This window comes from Diadema antillarum, unplaced genomic scaffold (genome assembly GCF_040938485.1).
Source record: "Diadema antillarum isolate AM-2024a unplaced genomic scaffold, OU_Dant_1.0 scf00000036, whole genome shotgun sequence".
NCBI lineage: Eukaryota > Metazoa > Echinodermata > Echinoidea > Diadematoida > Diadematidae > Diadema > Diadema antillarum.
Window position 1 is genome coordinate 1005220 of NW_027270925.1, and position 20451 is coordinate 1025670.

At 39.4% G+C, this 20451-nt stretch overlaps 1 protein-coding gene across 1 annotated transcript; it reads left to right on the forward strand.

Annotated features, from left to right (window-relative positions):
• The first annotated feature begins 1185 nt into the window (after positions 1–1185).
• On the forward strand, positions 1186–16471 carry LOC139745022 (thrombospondin-1-like). The gene is made up of 5 exons (XM_071655434.1): positions 1186–1407; positions 2224–2379; positions 5199–5375; positions 7586–7762; positions 15760–16471. Exons 1-5 carry the CDS (start codon positions 1335–1337, stop codon positions 16113–16115), a joined length of 939 nt encoding a protein of 312 aa, XP_071511535.1. The 5' UTR covers positions 1186–1334; the 3' UTR covers positions 16116–16471.
• The last annotated feature ends 3980 nt before the right edge of the window (positions 16472–20451 follow it).

Below are 20451 nucleotides of genomic sequence, written 5' to 3' on the forward strand. Positions count from 1 at the left end.
TCATCGAGAATGACCCAGAGATGTTTGCATTCTGAAACTCTTTGCAGAGTTATATTTTGAACGTTAACATGAGCATTCTTAAAATATCGCAAATTTAGTTTAGATCCAATCAACATAAAATGACATTTATTTTTAACAATAATTTAATGCCTGTGAACCATTCGAAAAGTCGCTCTAGGTCATCATTAATATTTTGCTTTTTGTTTTGTTGATTTTTTTTTTGTAAGCAAACTGGTCATTTGAAACAAAATATGAGTACATGTCATCCGCTTGTTGGGAAAGTACACATCTCTTGACAGATTTATGCAGATCGTTTAGAGCTAAGATGGACAAAAGAGACCCAAGAATTTGTCTTCCCTGTGGCACTCCACAAATATAACTTATAAGTTAGTGTTTATCAAAGTTGACTGCTCTCTGTTAGTGAAATACATGTAGGCACTGAACCAATGCAATGCTTGTGAGTCGAATCCAAGATATCTTAATTTCGAAGGCTTTTCTAAGTCCAGTGTAAGAACACCAACAACGTTAATTTTTCATTGTCACTTTGTTTACTCATTTCATCTGTTAAATACCACGATGCGGTTAACGTGGAGTGCCCAGGACGGAAACCAGGGCTGAGTTTGCCATTTTGACACAGATAACTATAGATTTGATCAAATGCAATTTTCTCCTATAAATTATGGACAATACTGGTAAAATTGTTGTCGGTGAATAGTTTGACGGGTTGTCTTTTTTTTTATCACTTCCTTTGTGGATAGGTGCTGTCACAAGTGCCCTCTTCCATTTATACCAGGAATTTTACTAGTGTTCAATTAAAGATTTAAGATATGGGTCAAAGGCTCTACAACGAAATTGATAGTATCATTTATGATACTGGAAGGTATTAATAAATTTGATCTTAACCTGAAGCTTTATTCCTCAGAACATTTCTTCATTACATCATTTGGGGGAAATTTGAGTAAAACTGAACATAGATCTTATGCTAGATAATGTATTGTTGTGTATTTTTTCCAAATTTTGTATTAGACTCCTTTGTGTGAGTGCGAATTCGTGTGTGTGTGTGTGTGTGTGTGTGTGTGTGTGTGTGTGTGTGTGTGTGTGATTGTGTGTGTGTAGTTGAACCGGATATGACATGAGCGCTACAATAAATGCCGAAACTCGACGACAGTGCACGGGAAAGTCGCAGTTGATGTGGTACTATAGTTGGTGGTGCGTAGGCACTGAGGGAAACACTCTTGCTCACGATCGTCAGCCAAGTCCACGTCACTTCGTGAAGTTCGAAGCGAGACATTACTAAGTCGAAGCTGCATCGGAACATTCTGACGGGCGAAACAATGACGTTATCGGGCAAAGCGTGCCTGGCTGCATTGGTGATTTTCGTCACATGCAAGTCCACTTCTGCGAGAGGTGAGCTTAAGCTTCTTTTAATGAATGTTATCACGATAGTGTTATCCTCATTTCGGTCTCAAAATACTTGCACATTTTGCCCCTTCACGAAATTTAATGTGCTATTACAACACATTTCTCGGTGGTACTAGCTCAGTTAGATATTGTTTATCCTTAATTCATTCATAAATATGAATGTGTGATTGACATATCAAAATAATCTTAATCTTACTTTTGAGTACAGGGTCTACTGGGGAGGGCGTGGAAATCGGGAGAGGATGGCAACAAGTCTCGTGTTTTGTCGAGCTCCTGGCAGACTTGAAAAAAAAAAAGCCTATCAAATGTCAGTTAATGTACAAAGTGATGGACTACTTGCAACTAATTGACAAATTGCCCTACATCGACGTAAATAGTAGTAGCCATGATAAAAAAAAAATCATGGGCGTACAATTACTCGAGCAGGATTCGAACCTACGACCTCAGTACCCGCTGCATGCTGTAAGGATTAGAACCAACACTTGCTGTCGGGCGAAAGCTCGGTGGTCTAGAGGAGATGACGCCTGTCCGGTGATCAGAAACTTGAAGACCGGAGCAAATGTTGCAGGAGCAAATGTCGTGTCACTCCAGTCATATTTTTTTTTCTCAAACACAGACAGTGATAAAGTAAGCGGAAATATCCACTACCTGGCTAATCTTACGAAAACACAATGATAAAATTCCGCTGCAAAATTACCTAAAGGAGTTTAAAGGGTTGATTATAATTACGTATCAAAATGCATGAAGTGCAAAATAATTCACTGTGTTGGTTTGGTCGATACAATGTTCTTTCCTATGCAGGTTTCGGAGAGTGGAGTAATTTCACGGAGTGCAGCCGGACCTGTGGCGATGGGTTTCAGCTAAGAGAACGCAGTTGTCCCCAACATCCCCCAGGTCGTCGCTGCAGCCTCGAGGACATACTGGACACCAAGTTATGCTTCCTCCGCCACTGCCCAAGTAATCAACTCACTCCTACATTTTTAAGTATTTGCATGAAATTATAGACATATCCGTTACATATGACTGTCCGTACATTGAGACATCTCCCCAATGATCAATTCAATTCTGTAGGTCAATTTGAGGCGTTTTTTTCCTCTCTCGCTGATCATGCTGACAGTAAATTTTGTCTCCGAAGCTCACATCCCAGGATTCGCAGCAATACCTAATTGATGTCATGTGAGATTTGTCAGAACATTCTTCCTTGTATTCGGTCTCATGGGTATACACTGACATCAATATATGAATATACCAGGCCTGAGAGGTTCTGGTTGAATCTATGTGCATGAGGTGACTTAAACAGTGTTATTGAAGTCACCGAAGAAATGTAGTTTAACCAGAACCTCGAACAATGGCCTGGTATATTTGTTTTTTATAAATTATCCTTGTGAATTTTAAGAGCAACAGCGAAGTAAAGTGGATGGTTGACAGATCTACACTAAGTTAATTTTCCCCCGCACAAAATGATATGTAATGCATCGACTGCGCGATACTATTTACTGTTTGTATAATTCAGAACCTCAATCCTCATTTACATGATTCATGCAGCTCTCCTGTACGCCACTGTTATGAACAGTAATAAGTTTGGCCATTTCTTCAAGCCGTGTTTAATATGGCGGCCATCTTCACTTCTTTTTTAAATGTCAATACCGATGCCTACCTTCCCTCATGATATAAGATCAACTCAAGTCTACCTAAGTAATTTTGCTTTAAGTTATCATTTGTAATTGTATCCCCCGAACAGAGTTCGGTGGATACTATGCATTTGGCCTCGTTGAGCCGCGTTCGCGTCCGCCGCGTGCGCCGCAGAGATTTTCTTGTGAGCGCTGCGGTCTACTGGCTGCAATTCTTTTTCGATCATCTTCAAATTTGGCATGAAGGTGTATTATGGTAAGACGAGGAAGCCTATTGTTTTTGGTGATGGCGCCCTCGCTTGTTCCGTCTTTATACAAAAAAGGTAAATCTAACAGGGTCTGCTTAGTGTGTGCGACGCTGGCCTTGTTTCTCGACCGATTTGTTTCAAATTTGGCATGTAAATGTATCATAGTCAAAACTATACACTATACACCTATACCTATTGATAATGCTACCCTCACTGTTCGAGCTTTTACAGGGTCAAAGGTCACCCTAATCATGTCAAAATTTGCAGAAGTGCTTATTTATGCAATAACTTGATTGTTACTCAATGGATTTTATTCAGACATGGTAAGGAGATGTATGGGTGGTCATTCTACATGAAGAACACAACAATTTGTGGTGACGGCGCACTCAGAGTTTCGACTTGGATGCCCATGCACATTTCTCGTCTGTGCTCTATTAGCCACATTTTTTATCAGATTTTCTTCAAATTTGGCAAAAAGGTGCATTATAGTAACATGAAGATGCCTACATTGTTTTTGGTGGTAGCGCCCTCGCTTGTTCCGTCTTTATACATGAAAAAGGTAAATTTAAAAGGGTCTGCTTGTGTGTGCGACGCTGGCCTTGTTTCTCGACCAATTTTTTTTTTTTCCAAATTTGGTATGTAAATGTATCATAATCAAATCTATACACCTATACCTATTGATAATGCTGCCCTCACTGTTCCACTTTTTTAGGGTCAAAGGTCACCCTTACCATGTCAAAATTTGCAAAAATGCATGCTTATTAAGGCAATAACTTGATTGTTACTGGATTTTACTCAGACTTGCTAAAGAGGTTTATGGGTGGTCATTCCACATGAAGGACACAACAGTTTGTGGTGACGGCGCCCTCAGTGTTCCGACTTGGAGGCCATGTCACATTTCTTGTAATATGCTGTATAAGCCATATTTCCTGTCGGATTTTATTCAAACTTGCGATGGAGGTTTATGGGGAGTTATTCTAGCTACCGTAACAAAAGTTTTCATTGCCAGCGCTCTCATTGTTCAAACTTTTATAGGATGACGTGTCATATTCCTTGTATGTGCTATATATACTAGCCTCATTTCTCGTCGAATTTTATTGTATCCTGCGACAGATGCCATATTATACAGCATTCTGGCCTAAAAAGTAATCCAGATGGGGTATGGGAGACGGGTTCGGGGGATACATATTGTGCTCGATTGCGAGTGCTCTAGTTTCTGTATGAATTCATACATTCTTACATTTTGTCCCATGCTGTTCATGAATTTTATGTTGTAAAATGTTGTAAAATATTGGTTGATATCAAATTTATGGAAAGTGAAGAATTAAAGTTCCTTCCTGAAGTAATGATAAAGATGGGACGCGCAGCCGGTTCACCCTTGTAGATCCGCCACTGTTTTCGTTTGTAATTTCTGTATGAAATCAAACATTCTTACATTATGCCCCATGTTGTTCATGAACTTAATCTTGTAAAATGTTGTAAAAATATTGGTTGATATTAAATTTATAGAAAGCGCACGCCCCCTCCCCGTTTTTCTTTGTATTTCTTTTGTTTTAACAAAAACAAACAACATGAAGATGGGACGCGCACCCGGTGCCCCCTTCTGCATCCGCCGCTGTTTTCGTCTTTCTATTCACCTTCATTCTGTGCTCCTCTTGACAGTTGTAGACAGTCGTTTCATTAACATTTAGAGATACAGTTTAGCGCCCTCTCAGTTGGATTGTGTGCGAGGCGTAAAAAGCTTATAATTATTATAATACTACAAGTAGTAACACATGTATTACACAATATGTACAGTATGTTCGGTACCATGTATAGTCATCTTCCAGGATTTGTGAAAAAAAAAATCTGCAATTAGCATGATAAAATGTTTATTTTGTCTCCACGCACGCTGCAGTCGACGGGGGTTGGACTAGCTGGTCACGGTGGAGCACTTGTTCGAAATCCTGCGGCAACGACGCCATCAGGGCACGGTCTCGGTTCTGCTTCAATCCACCTCCTCGATATGGCGGGCAAAACTGTCAAGGGCCCAGACGTGAAACAGGACCCTGTCCCAATAGGAGGGCGTGTCCAGGTAAAACCAAATAAGGATGTGTTCGAGCGCTTTCCCATTATGGTGTTGTATCGTGAAAAACAAAAACAAAATGCAAGAGTTTAAAAATTGGTCTCTGCCGGGAATCGAACGCGGGTCATTGGCATGGAGCGCCAACGTCTTACTCGCTCGGCGACGGAGACTTCATAGCTGTTCAGGCAGACCCAAGTTCGATTTCCCAACGAACGAACTCTTCAACCCTTTCCATCCTCTTTTTTTTTTTTTTATATGGAGGGGGGGGGGGGGGAGTTATGAATAACAGTCTCCGTGGTTAAATGGTTAACGCGTTGTCGTTCCACGCCAAGCCCCGGGTTCAATTCACCGGGAGAAACTATTTTTTTTTAAAGAAAAGACGAAACAGAAAGAGGAATGACAATTTCAAAATCAGAAAGGTATGCACCATTTTGTTTTTCTTTACTCACATCTCACGTATGCAAAATTATTTTCAGAAGAAGCCAAAAACTCTGCATCGGTGACCTCGCTCACTCATATTAACGGAATACCGAGAGAATGGTCCACAGAAACGGCGATACCCCGTCAGGAGTTAGCCAAAACAAAAAATTGACGGAATCATTCACGGAATCATTCATTAAAACATTTTATAAAATGGGTTCAAGAATGTAGCCAATTGGAAGCGCTGAAATGAGTCACGTGTGCGTGCATTAATTTTTACTATCATGCACGGCCTTGCAAAAAAGCGTAAAGTCACTGACGTCACAATGTTTACACAAGCAGTGCGCACTTAATCAGTTGTTACAAGTGCGTCGCGCGCTACCATACGCGCTGTCAATCCTGTAAACAACTTCTCGTTCGGGCTGCCAGCCGGCCTTTCTTGTGCACAACAATCATGTGGCGTACGTATACGCTTATACGTACAGTACTTACATGTGTGGGATTTCCGAGTGTGACGTGCGTAAATGTTTGGGACGAACATCCTCGGATGTCTTGACCCACAAAGGTACGTGAAAAACGCTGACAAATGCTGTTAGTTTTCGAATTTTCGACCCATTTTATAAAACAAATGACGCACAGGATTATTTCGTGGCGTTAGTGGAGGCGTAGCTCACTCTCGGGTATTTACAATGTAGTGCAATATGCACTCGGCTTCGCCTCGTGCATGTTTCACAATTGTAAATACCCTCGAGTGCCCTATACGCCTACACTAACACACTCTATCCTGTGCATCATTTGTATATTATTGTCAATCTCTATTTTCTTCCTTCAACTGCATCTTGCACTCTCACCTGCAACTGCACTGCACTCACCTGATCACCTTCCTCCAAGAGAGTTATGTCATTGGATAGTCATTTTATGAGGCCTCCATCCATTTCAAGCTTAATCGCTTATGATGGTGGTCTCCTGAATTCATTGATCTCTGTTGTTTACTGAAAAAATACTGTATATCTTATTTTATGTTTCTGTGTATCTACATTGCTCAATGCAATCACCTATGTGTATCTATTTACTGTTATCGATTTATTTCACTGCACCTGTTATTCTTTGTTCTTTGTACTTTTTGAAGTTTGTATTCAAATTGCATCTGATTGAATGCAGAAATAAAAACAAACAAACAAACAAACAAACAAAACAGAATAATTTCACACCCAATAATATACGTATATAATAATCTTTGGACGTCACCTTAGGAGACATTACTAAGCACATGCTTATTATCACTACATTAAAGGGAAGATAAACCCCAAGAGCAATGTGGATTGAGTGAAGGCAGCAACATTAGTAGTTTCATGAAAATTACAAATTCCATCAACTTGATATTGACATATGTTAAGGGTAGCAATTATTCCCCCTGCTTTCTGAAAGCGGTTGGTCCATTGCTCTTTCATAATTCTAGAAAAGTGAATTTTTGTTGAATTTCCTTTATATTTTCTTTGTATTGTTGTCCACTCATACGTCATATCCTCTAGTAGTCTCCTCATCCAGCGGTTCCAACACCAAAACTTTAAACATTCATAACTTTTGCATCGATTGTCCGATTTTCCTCAATTTTCACTGATGTGTTCTACTAATGTAGCTGCTTTCACTCAATCCACATTGCTCTTGGGGTTTACCTTCCCTTTAAGGAGTGACTACATACTGTATAGGGAGACAAATTTGTGTCTCCTTAACGTTTTCAACTATATGATATCCATTCGCTACATGCTTAACTGCTGATAATGCTTGTCTTGCTATAGCGCGTGCCGAATGGTCGACCTGGACGGAGTGGGGTGAATGTAAGGCTAAAGCGTGCAGACGACAGGCCTACCGATACCGTCGGCGGACGTGTGTCTTCCCGACGGCAGCGCCCAACGCACTGCCCTGCTCCGGGTCCAACCTGGAATCGGAGACGTGTAGGATGGAAAGATGCGGAGGTATATTCAAACCACTAATCCTTTGTGTGCCCCTTTCATTTCCTGCTCATAAAATGAACTTTGTGCACATTTCACTTAAAAAAAGGTTTCATTTCACTTCATTTCAGGAAGCCCATCCTGTCCTCTCAAAGAAAATAATTGATAACGCAATGCATTACCAAACGAAACAAAATGAACTAAATAAACCCAACAGAAAGGAAACCACCATATTGTTATAACCCTTTACATCAACACTAATTGAAATAACAGTCAATTATTAGAAACACATAATACCGTAAGATAAGTCTCTATATGCTTGTATGTACAGTAATTACAAAAACCATGCAAATATTTATTTCACACAACAGAAACATAATTAGGAATTAGGAAGTAAAATTGTGAAGTTTTGTTGTTGTTGTTGTTGTTGTTGTTGTTGTTGTTGTTGTTGTTTATAAGCACAGATATTGAATTTGTGGAAATCTAAACTATGGCCATTAATGAGGGGGAGATTTTTCCATCATTCTGTTGCCATAATGGTAATTTCCAAAATATTCCGTCACCTAATGTCTTGCATTTCACCCATATTTCAGAGCGGAGATTTGTTTCCCCTTACTTTGAACGTATCAATGACCAGGCTGATGTGGCTTAATAAGTTCACTACTCCCCTGAAGACAAACTGATCCCTCCTTTTTAAAATCTGGATAACACTTTCCGTATGCTTCACTTCACTTTTCAATGTTCTTATAGATATCTTCCAGGAATCTCACACATTAAAAAAACCTTAAATCGCATATGAAATTGTCCATTCTATACTTTGTTCAAGAGTTACTTGAACATAGAGGACGCAGATTCGCTTTGATCAGCATTTATTCTTAAATAATGTTTGTGTTGCAAAAAAAGAAAAAGAAAAGCAAAATAAAAATCGAGCAATTACGACTTAAAGAGAGAAGGGGTTAGTTGTAAAAATATTGACCAATCACCTTTCTTCTTGGCTTTAATTTTGTAACCCGACTAACATTGGGAGAATCGTGAGATCATAACCTGCATGCATACTCACCTCATCCAATTACCCGCACATAGGTGGAACCTGAGTCCGATGGAGATAATGTTTTTTTTTTTGTCATGTCTGTCTGTTTGTCTGTGAACAAGATAGCATGGGAACGATGTACGAATTCGAGAGAATTTTCAAGTTGCGTTCAATCATAATATGGGAAGAAAGAAATAATTACATTTTGGGGTCATGAGGTCAAAGTCAAATGTCTTATTGGTCATAAGGGACATAAAATGATAACTCAAGAACAGATATTCTCATCTTCACAAAACTTCTCTGTGTTCATAATGAAGTAAGGGGGTTGATTCAATTTGGTCATAAGGTCCGGAGATTTATTTTTAGTCCGATTTTCCTGAAAATGTTAATCATCATTTGACAGTAAATTATAGGGTTACAGTCCCTTATTCCGAAGGACCGTTAATCAAAAATATGAAATGAGGTTCGTTATTGCCAAGGTTCGTAATATTGAAAATGAAATAAGATTCGTTATACCGGAGGTTCTTTAGTCCGAGAAAGGATAACAAAAAATATGTTTTCCGGCGGTTCGGTACCATGAAAACGAAATATGGTTCGTAATTGCAAAGATTCCCTAATAAGCACCTTCGTTTAATTTTCAGATTAACGAACCTTCGGAATAAAGAACGAGTTATGAATCGAGAAAGTGCATGAATAGAAAAAAATTATAATGTTATATCTTGTCTTCTTCCACTGCCGTTGCGTACGTGTTCTAATTATACCCCGTCAATACTCACATATAGATGAACCTCAAATTAACACAGATATAAGATGCATCTGAGCATAAAACATAAAAACACATGTAATCTAAGCATACATAAACACACACACACACACACACACATTCACATTACATACATACTCAGATAGTGATACACATGACTTGTGTATTATGTATAATATGCATACGATAATGGACGGGTGTGAGTACGCGTGTGCATACATCAACGCAGGCGAGACGAGCTTCATTTCATATGTCTATACGTTAAACACAAGATTCAGGCAAACACAGGGGCGTCACCAGCTTTTTTTCAAGGGGGGGGGGGGGGTGCGTTTTGACACTAAATGTAACCTGTAAGCTTTTTTTTTTTAATATCAGATTTATTGGCTCCTGTGTCATCATGTACATTTACATATACACTATATATTGTACATGATGTAATTGTATACATACACGAATCTTCGCTGCGTGAAGGACTATACGGGGGTACATTATGTGACGGTGTGAGATCCTCCGCGAGGGAGCGAAGCGACCGAGCGGGGAGGGTGTGGGAGGGGGATACCCCCTCCCAGGGTAGGGACTCTTTGTAAGAACAAGGGTGTACAGTCGCGTTTATAGAGCATTTTAAAACATTAAAAATCGCTATAGAAATGAAGGACTATGCGGGGGTATATTATGTGACGGTGTGAGATCCTCGGCGAGGGAGCGAAGTAAAGAATTACTTGGAAGGACTATGATCATAACTTGGACAATGATCATAACTTATGAAAACTATTCATTTTTCATAGTGGAAAAATCACTGTGAAGGACTATGATTGTAACATACGGGGGTATGTTATGTGACGGTGAGAGATCCTCGGCGAGGGAGCGAAGCGACCGAGCGGGGGAGGGTGCGGGAGGGGATACCCTCTCCCACGGTAGGGAGTTTTTGTAAAAACAGAGTATAAAGGTCGCGTTTACAGAGCATTTTTAAGTCAAATTTCTAGAGAATTAAACATAATAAAAATTCGCAATGAATTACTATACGGGGGTTCATTATGTGACGGTGTGAGATCCTCGGCGAGGGAGCGATATTTTGATATTATCACAATCCCCAAACTGCCGTTTTGAGTTTGTAGTTATATTTTTTCGCTTTGGAAATTAAGAGGGGGCGCACCGGGCGCAACTGCTGGCAATTACTGGCAGCAACATCAGGAGAATGGCATAACGATGAAATGCGAGCGAGCGAAGCGAGCGAGCTTGAAAATTTTGACATTTTACAGTACAAAAAACTGCCGTTTGTAGCTACATTTTTTTCGCTTTGGAAATTAAGGGGGGGGGGGCGCACCGGGCGCAACTGCTGGCAATTACTGGCAGCAACATCAGGAGTATGGCATAACGATTAACTGCGAGCGAGCGGAGCGAGCGAGCATGAAAATGTTGGCATTTTACAGTGCCAAAAACTGCCGTTTGTAGCTATATTTTTTTCGCTTTGAAAATTAAGGGGGCGCCCCGGGCGCAACTTCTGGCAATTACTGGCAGCAACATCAGGAGAATGGCATAACGATTAAATGCGAGCGAGCGAAGCGAGCTTGAAATTTTGACATGTTACAGTCCAAAAACTGCCGTTTGTATCTATGTATAGTAATCGAGAGAGCTGTTTTTTGTAGAGCTATCTCCTCCGAAGCCGTCGGCTCGGGGCCGCCCAGACCGGTGCCGTCGGCAGCGGGAGGGTCTCTTCTATTCGGTATGCCGGGTTTCGGCCGCGCTCCTCCTCAGTGTCGACGTCGAGAGCGGCACAGAAAACAAAGAAAAACATAAGACAAACAACAACAAGTAGCGATTGCGCAGGACTCCTGACGCACACACGCACACGATGTGTACTTACATGTTGCTCGCGCCAGCTCGCAGCGCAGGCTCAGGTCGCACACACACACCACACACGATCGCCCAGCTAATTGCTCACAGAGAGCGTACGCACGGTAATACATTGTGTACACGGGAGCTTGCCTATTTCGCCATGCGACGGCTGAAATGAAAGCTCCGACAGCTCTACTCAGTATTTTATTGCATTTTTGCACAACTACAGGGTCATGTGTAGCTCGGGTACGTCATTGAGTATGCTCTCAAATCAGGTGTCATTGTACTCAGACTCTTTAGGATGGTTAAATGTCTACTTTACTTGGACATGTTCGTCTCAGTCGTTGCCCTGCTACTTTAGGGATAGCATGCGCCGCTGCTGTATCAATGCATACAAGTCACACACGAGTCCATTCGAGCAACCTGGGGCATCGCAGCCGGTCAGAATGTCGCTATCCTAATCCAATTGGTACATCCAAGTGTCGAAATTACATCGAACTTCAACAGATCCACGGGCTGCCTCACAAAATTTGGGAAGTTGTAATGTTAGCTCAATTCAGTGACGGGCATGTCCTAAAATCGTTGTGTTGGCCATTAACATTTTTTGTCTGTTGTACATGTTATGACACTCGCGAGAGTTGACTCGATGACTCGCTTGCAAAGACTAGATATACAAATACACTCCTTAACAAAAAAAAAAGGCGTTGGGGATAGAGATGTACATGTCGGTTGTGTAAATGGAATGTGACGGATGAAAGAAAGTGTCTTGAAACGTTACAATAAATCCAAGCAAATAACGCTCTCTGGAAATTTGCCTATAGCTCTCGATCCCTTCCTCACTATCTCCCTCAATTTTCTCTTTGTATTGGTAGAACTGAGCAGTGGAATTATAGCGAGTGTACTTTTCATGGGAAAGCACAACAACATCAATAACACTATAGAATTCCATGACTTAGGCCTACTCGGCACAAGATCACGTATACATTATACGTGATTGAAGTGAATCAGTTTTGGACAGTTTACACAGGATATACTCTTTCGTTAAGAGTAGAGCAACTTTTACCTGATGGAAAAAGATATTTACATTCCTTATCGAATTAACTAATCCCCCTTGATTCATCCCTATATATATATATACATAATATATTACTGTGTCCAAAACTCTAAATGGCTCTACCCCCCCCCCCCCTCCCATGGTAAAAAGTCCCCTGGGCGGAAGAGGCGCTATATAACGGGTGGATTTTTTTCAATGTTTAAAAATATATGTATCAAAAGCTATTTGAACCTCTCATCAAGTGAAGAGTACCTTTTACATGAATGAAAAAAAAGATATTCACAATCCTTGACGAATTATCTTTTTTCCTTCCCCATTTTTAATAATAACGGATAACAATAAAGGTGATTTATAATTTATGATGATATTTGATTTGTTCTATTCTAATGCGTAGGAAGATAAATATTAATGAAAAAAAAATAATGCACACCGTACAAGGCCCTGAGCACCGTGGAATTCCACAGGTGCCTGCGATGGAGGCACGTGCGCGGGGATGGGGGTGGGTAATTTCAAAGTAAAAATCTCATTTCGACAGGAAGAATCTTTTGGCAGAATTTTCTGGGAATGTTATATCAAAGCGTTTTTAGTAGTTTTCCCCAAATTTTGGCTTTTGGTTTTGTTTATTTTCTGCGGGGGGATATTTGTGTGTGTGTGTGTGTGTGTGTGTTTGCATGAGCGGGGCGGTGAGGGAAAACAAGACAATACGGTTGGATGTCAACGGGTGCTGCTAACCCCTCTAAACTGAAGTTCTGTGATAAAAGCATTTACGTGGCGGGTAGACGAGAGGAGCACAATTTCATGAAGGAAATGGGAAAATGTTTTGTTTTATTTCATCAATTAAAAATGTGGAAAATCAAATATAAAAAAATAAAAGCCCTCTGACCCGTGGATTTCCACGGGTGCTGCTATATAGCTATATTTTTTCGCTTTGGCAAATAAGGGGAGGGGGGGGGCGCACTGGGCACAAATGCTGGCAATTACTGGCAGCAACATCAGGAGAATAGCATAACGATTAAATGCGATCGCGCGGAGCCAGCGAGCTTGAAAATTTGACATTTTGCAGTCCAAAAACTGCCGTTTGTAGCTATACTTTTTCGCTTTGGAAATTAAGGGGGGCGCAACGGGCGCAACTGCTGGCAATTATTGTGGCAGTAACATCAGGGGAATATCATAAGGATTAAATGCGAGCGAGCGAAATGAGCGATCTTGAAAATTTTGACATACTCTAGTCCCCAAACTGCCATTTGTAGCTATATTTTTTCGCTTTGGAAATCAAGGAGGCGCACTGGGCGCAACTGCTGGAAATTACTGGCAGCAACATCAGGAGAATGACATAACTATCAAATGCGAGCGAGCGGAGCGAGCGAGCCTGAAAATTTTGACATTTTTACAGTCCAAAACTGCCGTTTGATACCTATATTTTTCGCTTTGGAAATTAAGGGGAGGGGGCGCAACGGGCGCAACTGCTGGCAATTATTGGTAGTAACATAAGGAGAATGGCATAAAGATTGAATGCGAGCGAGTGAAGCAAGCGAGCTTGAACATTTTGACATTTTACAGTAAAAAAAACTGCCATTTGGTACCTATATTTTTTTGCGTCGGAAATTGGGGGGGGGGGGGGAGGCGCAACGGGCGCAACTGCTTTACAAATGATGCACAGGATATTTTATAATCCTGTGCATCATTTGTTTTATAAAATGGGTCGAAAACTAACAACATTTTTCACGTACCTTTGTGGGTCAATACCAGTCAAAGAGTCAAGATGTCCGAAGATGTTCGTGCCAAACATTTACGCACGTCGCACTCGGAAATCCCGCACATATAAGTACTGTACGTATAAGAGTATACGTACGCCACACATGTTATGCACACAAGAAAGGCCGGCTAGCAGCCCGAACTAGAAGTTGTTTACAGGATTGACAGTGCGTATAGTAGCGCGCGACGCACTTGTAACAACTGATTGAGTGCGCACTGCTAGTGTAAACATTGTGACGTCAGGCCGTGCATGTTAGTGAGAAATTAATACAGGCACACGTGACTCATTTCAGCGCTTCCAATTGGCTACATTCTTGAACCCATTTTATAATGGCAATTATTGGCAGTAACATATTCAAGGAGAATGGCATAACGATTGAATGCGAGCGAGTGAAGCGAGCGAGCTTGAAAATTTTGACATTTTTCAGTAAAAAAAACCTGCCATTTGGTACGTCGCTTTGGGGAGGGGCGCAACGGGCGCAACTGCTGGCAATTATTGGCAGTTACATAAGGAGAATGGCATAACGATTGAATGCGAGCAAGTGAAGCGAGCGAGCTTGAAAATGTTGACATTTTACAGTCAAAAAACTGCCGTTCGTAGCTATATTTTTTTGCTTTGGAAATTGTTGGGGGGGGGGGGGGCGCACCGGGCGCAACTACGGGTAATTACTGGCAGTAACATCACTAGAATGGCATAACGATTAAATGCGAGCGAGCTTGAAAATGTTGACATTACAGTAAAAAAATTAATTTAATTAATGGAAACTAAGGGGGTGGGGGCGCACCGGGCCCAACTGCTGGCAATTACTGGCAGCAACATCAGAAGAATGGCATAGTGATTAAATGCGAACGAGCGGAGCGAGCGAGCTTGAAAATGGTAACATTTTACAGTCCAAAAACTGTCGTTTGTATAGCTATATTTTTTCGGAAATTGTATAGCTATTTTTTTTTTTTTTTGGAAATTAAGAGGATCCGCCATTGGTAGTCAAGGATGTCGGTTTATGTTCATGATGTCGATTTCAAAAGCAGTTTACTAACCCTTGAATTACGATTTTGTTTTTTGTTTTTTAAACCAAGCAGCGGCATGGGGGCACGTACCCCCCCCCCCGTAGTTACACCACTGAGTATCCCCCTCTCACGCGACGGAGCTTTTGCATTTTCAGAATTGAAATTCAACAATCCGTTGCACAATGAGTGAAATACCGTACGGATACAGTACGGTCGATAGATAGTAAACACTGTACAGGAACATCAGTGCAAGGAACATCAGTGCAAAATAAAAAAATGATAAAAACAATAAAAAAGAACAATAATATTTAGCGTCCGGCGTTGAGGTCGCTTGCAGACTGAAGTGTTGTTGTTGTTGTTTTTTTTTTAGGGTCTGAAGGGGGTGCGTTCGCACCCAGCGCACTCCCCCTGGTGACGCCCATGAAAAAGTAAAGAAGGAAGAGAAAAGGAAAATATATGTTATTCTGTAATTTAGAATGCAGACAATTTCCCGAAGTTGATTGAACATGAAAATTCTAAATGAGGAAAAATGATGGATTACTCTTTTTTTTTTTTTTTCGTTTCCACGATTCTAGACAGAACACCAAAGCCCGACGCCGTATCCTCCTATAGCTCCGTGGGTAATGTTACTTCAGAGAGTTCTAGCGAAATTTCTTTGCTGTGGAGCAGTCTAACAACCGAGGCTCAATTCACGACCGAATCGGATGATTATTCCTGGGATAGTGGAACAACGCCGCCGGGCGAGGACGATGTGCCAATGTCTCCCAAACCTGACCTACGAGGCACAACTCAGGCTCACCTACCCTCCTACTCGGATGGCAGCTGGAGCGATCAAACAACAACTGAAAGCGTGGGAGGTGGGGCCACTGTTCTACAAGGAACAACACAGGCACAAGAGGCATCACCTTCTTTCTCCTGGAGCGACGGCTGAGAGGAAGAATTGTGGAGTGTACAATTATGGTCTTGGACGTTTGGCAACTACACTCTTACATTCGCCTTTAATAGCCAGAGCTTTATCCACATAGTTGACAGTATTTAATTCGACTCGCGACAACGTCTTATCTCTTTCGTTTTCTTTTCTCTTTGCAATCTGAAAAGTGTCATATGTTTTAAAACTATATCTATTTGTGGTTGTTTCCGTTGTGTTCAAATGCTTTGGAATGACAGCACATCGAGGGTACTGGTGCAGTGCAGATAGGCAATGATACATGTTTTTATCTCTTTGCTCCTCGTGTACAACTTCATTTGCCCTTCAAAGATTAAGATGATTACTTTCCACTACAAGAACTGAAGTACAATGATGATCATGTGAATGTTTCTACAAAGCTGATTATTAAGGGGGTGCGGTATATATGTATTATGTGGATATATAAATACCGGTATACGGTCAGCACCAAAGAAAAAAAAAATGAACATTTTTTTCAATTCATACTTCTCGCGTAATATTTTGCTAAAATTTAATGTATTATATACCATTATAATGGTAATTTAAAAGGCTATTGACCTCGTAGGGCAATAAAAAGGGAGACTGTATGCTGCACACAATTGTTTTTCTCTTCCAAGGCACAAAAGTAAAAATTGCAAAAATGAACAACTTGTCATTCTCGCGTAAATGGTCCATATAACAGTCAGAACAAAAGACAAAATTAACACTTGAGAAAAATGAATTAATTTACTAAAATGAACCTATGGTGTGTATAACGTCTTTCTAGCTCAAAAGATAGAGAAAGGCTGAAAAAATGAAGAATCTTTTGTCAAATCCAAAGTCAATTGACATTAGAGAAGAAGCAAAATTCGCGTATGAATTATTTTATTCCTTATATATCAAAAGAATGAAGTCTAAATATTTTGTCCATTAAATCCCCTTTGTTGCTTTTCTCCCTATGCCATTTCAAGTTGATGTTGACAGTTATTATCATGTGATTATTATTTCCCCTTTAGTTTTCCACTTTGATTTTGTTTGAGGCAATAAAGAGATATAAAAGAAGGGAAACTTATTTTTGCTATTTCATTTATGTCTCTCATTGTGTTCAATTCGTCTTTTGTTATAATTTTTATCTTGAAGGGCATGCATTTGAAAATGAATGACAACATGTCACTTTTGCAATGCTTACTTTTGTGCCTTGCGTAAAGTTTCCTTTTGTATAGACCTATCAGGCTTTATAGCTAAATTTCCTTTAATATGGTACATAAAACATTGATTTTTATAAAGTGTTCATCATCTTTTTTTTTTGGTGAGTGTATATAACAACCATACAAAGAGAATTGCTTGATGATAACACCTCATACGGTTTGCATTAGATTTGTGGAGTAGTGATTAAAGGCATAATTTACCATTTGCAGATGAAACAAAAACCCAGCAGTAGTGCTTTAAATTGTTCTAAAATGTGAGTTAGGGATAGAAACAACCACTGTAAAAATTTGAATCCGTATAATCGATGTCAAATGTTGTTAAATACACAAAATATAAACAATAGTTATAATAAAAATGGTTCCAGACTAAAGCGTATACAGTTACGGTTTATTGAGAAAAACACTGATATCTCCTTATATTTTAGGCTTTATTGCAAAAATTTTATATGGTAGGATGTTTTATGACACAACAGACCTACATATATGAATCAAATGTGATACCTTGAACATTTTTGAAATAACTGATTCCAAAGGTAAACTGGACCTTTAAGCATCGATAAACTACTAATAAAATACCTGTGTGAGTTATTAACTCTTGTTATTTCACTATACCTTCTTTGCACCGAGTATAACTCTGTACAAGATAGCCTTCACAAAAACTATATATATATATATATATATATATATATATATATATATATATATATTATTTGTTTGCAAAAACCGATAAGTCCATTTTTGAAGATTTTGAAGTACGATCTCTTTCATAAAGTACAAAATAATACCTTTTAAATGATATATTGGTCAATACATATAAAGGTATATTTTTGAAGTTATGGTCAAAAGAAACAAAAAATTTTTTAATATTCTTTTAATTTTTCTTGACCTTTAATCGCAAATATCTCCATTTGGCAAATATGGACTTATCGGTTTTTGCAAACAAACTCTTCATATATATATATATATATATATATATCCATAGCCACCGGGAGATTACTCTCTCTCTCACCATGTATTTGATTGGCTTTCCAGCTTTCTCTCTGTGCAGACGTGATGGGGAACACAATATCTCGTACCTATACAACGCTCAAATATCATCTATTAGTATATTCACATGGAAACATCAAGGCTTAATAGATTTAAAATCTAACTTCAATTTCTAAACTGTTTTAACATTTCTCAGGAAAATGTCCACAAAGAAAGTAACAACTACACAATGCAAACTTACACAGTGCAAATTTAATGAAACCTTTACATTGTTAAACTCTCTCGATATAAACAAAAATGAGCAAAACGGACTTTTACAAGAGCATTAGACACAGTGATCTTACAAATTAGGAGAACTATGACGAACACAAATTGCAACATTACACATCAATTTCGTTTTAAAAACATATCTATGCATATACGACGCCATCACAACGAGTAAAAAATATCGAATTACGAGCAGTATTGTAAAATCATACAACTAACCCAGAACATGTGGAAAGGTGTACATACACGTATACTAGAGCATACGGTTTTCTGTGTAGAGGTTAAAGGGAGGAAATAGCATTGGTTGAGATGGGATTAAGACATTAACTTTTTGCGAGATCATTAGAAACCAGTTATATGAGACATCAAAGGGAATACAATATTCTTACAGGAATTATTTGATGAATTATTTGAAATGGCTGAGATATCCAAACGCAAAGAGATCATAATAAGAGGTAGGTCCAACGTTTCATTGGGATCACTTTTTTTTTTTAAATCTCAGTCATTTCCTCAATCATTTTTTGTTGTTGTGTGTGTGAGGGGAGGTATGTGGTTGTCTGTGTGTAAAACATGGCGTATCAATGTGAGAGCATGAAAACATGGATGGTGTCGAAAGGCTAGGTAACGCAAGAAAAACGTATCGAAGGGAGTCAATATATAGTGTGTGATTTGCTATATATTTTGAGAGCCGGAGGAGCTGTATGAATATGAGAATATAAGAAAGACGTCGATTTACGCATTGGAGTATTTCTATTCTTGATTTCATTATCTATTTATTTATTTATTCATTCATTTATTTATTTATTTATTTATTTATTTATTTACTTATTTACTTACTTATTTATTCATTCATTCATTTATTTACTTTACTTTAGATGTATATAAAAATTGTTGAAATTCCGTTAGGTTTCCCTTTTTTCACCCATTCTAATGCACATTTTATAAGGGTAAGGCAGATAGAATAGAGGGGGGAGGGAAGAGGGAGAGGTAGGGTTGCTAATATGCGCACACATTTTTGTGTACAATGTGTATAATCACGGGAAAATTATATAATCTATAACGTTTTCCCGCTCTTTGGCTCAAAACATTGCAATCGGTGTATTCAATAAGAAAACTACATGTAGCAACCACGATTGGATATGCTCTGAGATTTTGTGTTTGGGGTAATAATTCGCATTTTCGCAGTTACCCAAGTGAAACCATATTTATTACCATAGTGTTCTCCTCCGTATTATGCATACATTACAAGGCAAAAAAAAATGCAGTTCTGCAGGTATATGAAAACTGTGTTTCATCTTTAACAGATAGCAGCACAATCTTTCAGCGCGGAGAAAAACACTCACACCCACACACAGTTCGTACCCACACACACACGACGCGAACATGACAGCAGGAATAGTTCTTGACATGCCAAACTCCATACCGTGCGATTCCTGCAATGGAAGCACGCCATCTCTCGATTTTCGTTTCCCCACATACAGCTCTAAAAACAAAAGCGTCAAGGATTTTATGGTAAATCTTCGACTATGATAATATTGATCGAGAAGACAGAGACTTATTTCAATTTGAGGTTAATAATCAACGATAATTCCATGAGAAGCCACGGTAGGTCTGATAGGTGCAATTACAAACCACGTCATCAATCTATAATTCTCTTTCCCTTCTCCGACAGAAACACTTCCAAAGACAATAGTGCCAAAACAAATAACAATATGCAAGATTCTTCAATTGAAAAACAATGGGAAAAAATATAGGGAATCCCATGTCTCGTGTACATGGTAATATTACAGGGGCGAATCCAGGATTTTGAAATGGGGGGGGGGGGGGTGTCAGTGGCGAGGGAACGAAGCAACTGAGAGGGGGACGGTGTTGAAGAGGAA

What these genes read in the sequence shown, in the direction of transcription:
- LOC139745022 (XM_071655434.1), top strand. Translation starts at nt 1,335, where the DNA reads ATGACGTTATCGGGCAAAGCGTGCCTGGCTGCATTGGTGATTTTCGTC. An exon ending in CAAGTCCACTTCTGCGAGAG is followed by an intron (nt 1,408 to 2,223) that starts GTGAGCTTAAGC and finishes TTTCCTATGCAG; the next exon opens with GTTTCGGAGAGTGGAGTAAT. An exon ending in CAATAGGAGGGCGTGTCCAG is followed by an intron (nt 5,376 to 7,585) that starts GTAAAACCAAAT and finishes GTCTTGCTATAG; the next exon opens with CGCGTGCCGAATGGTCGACC.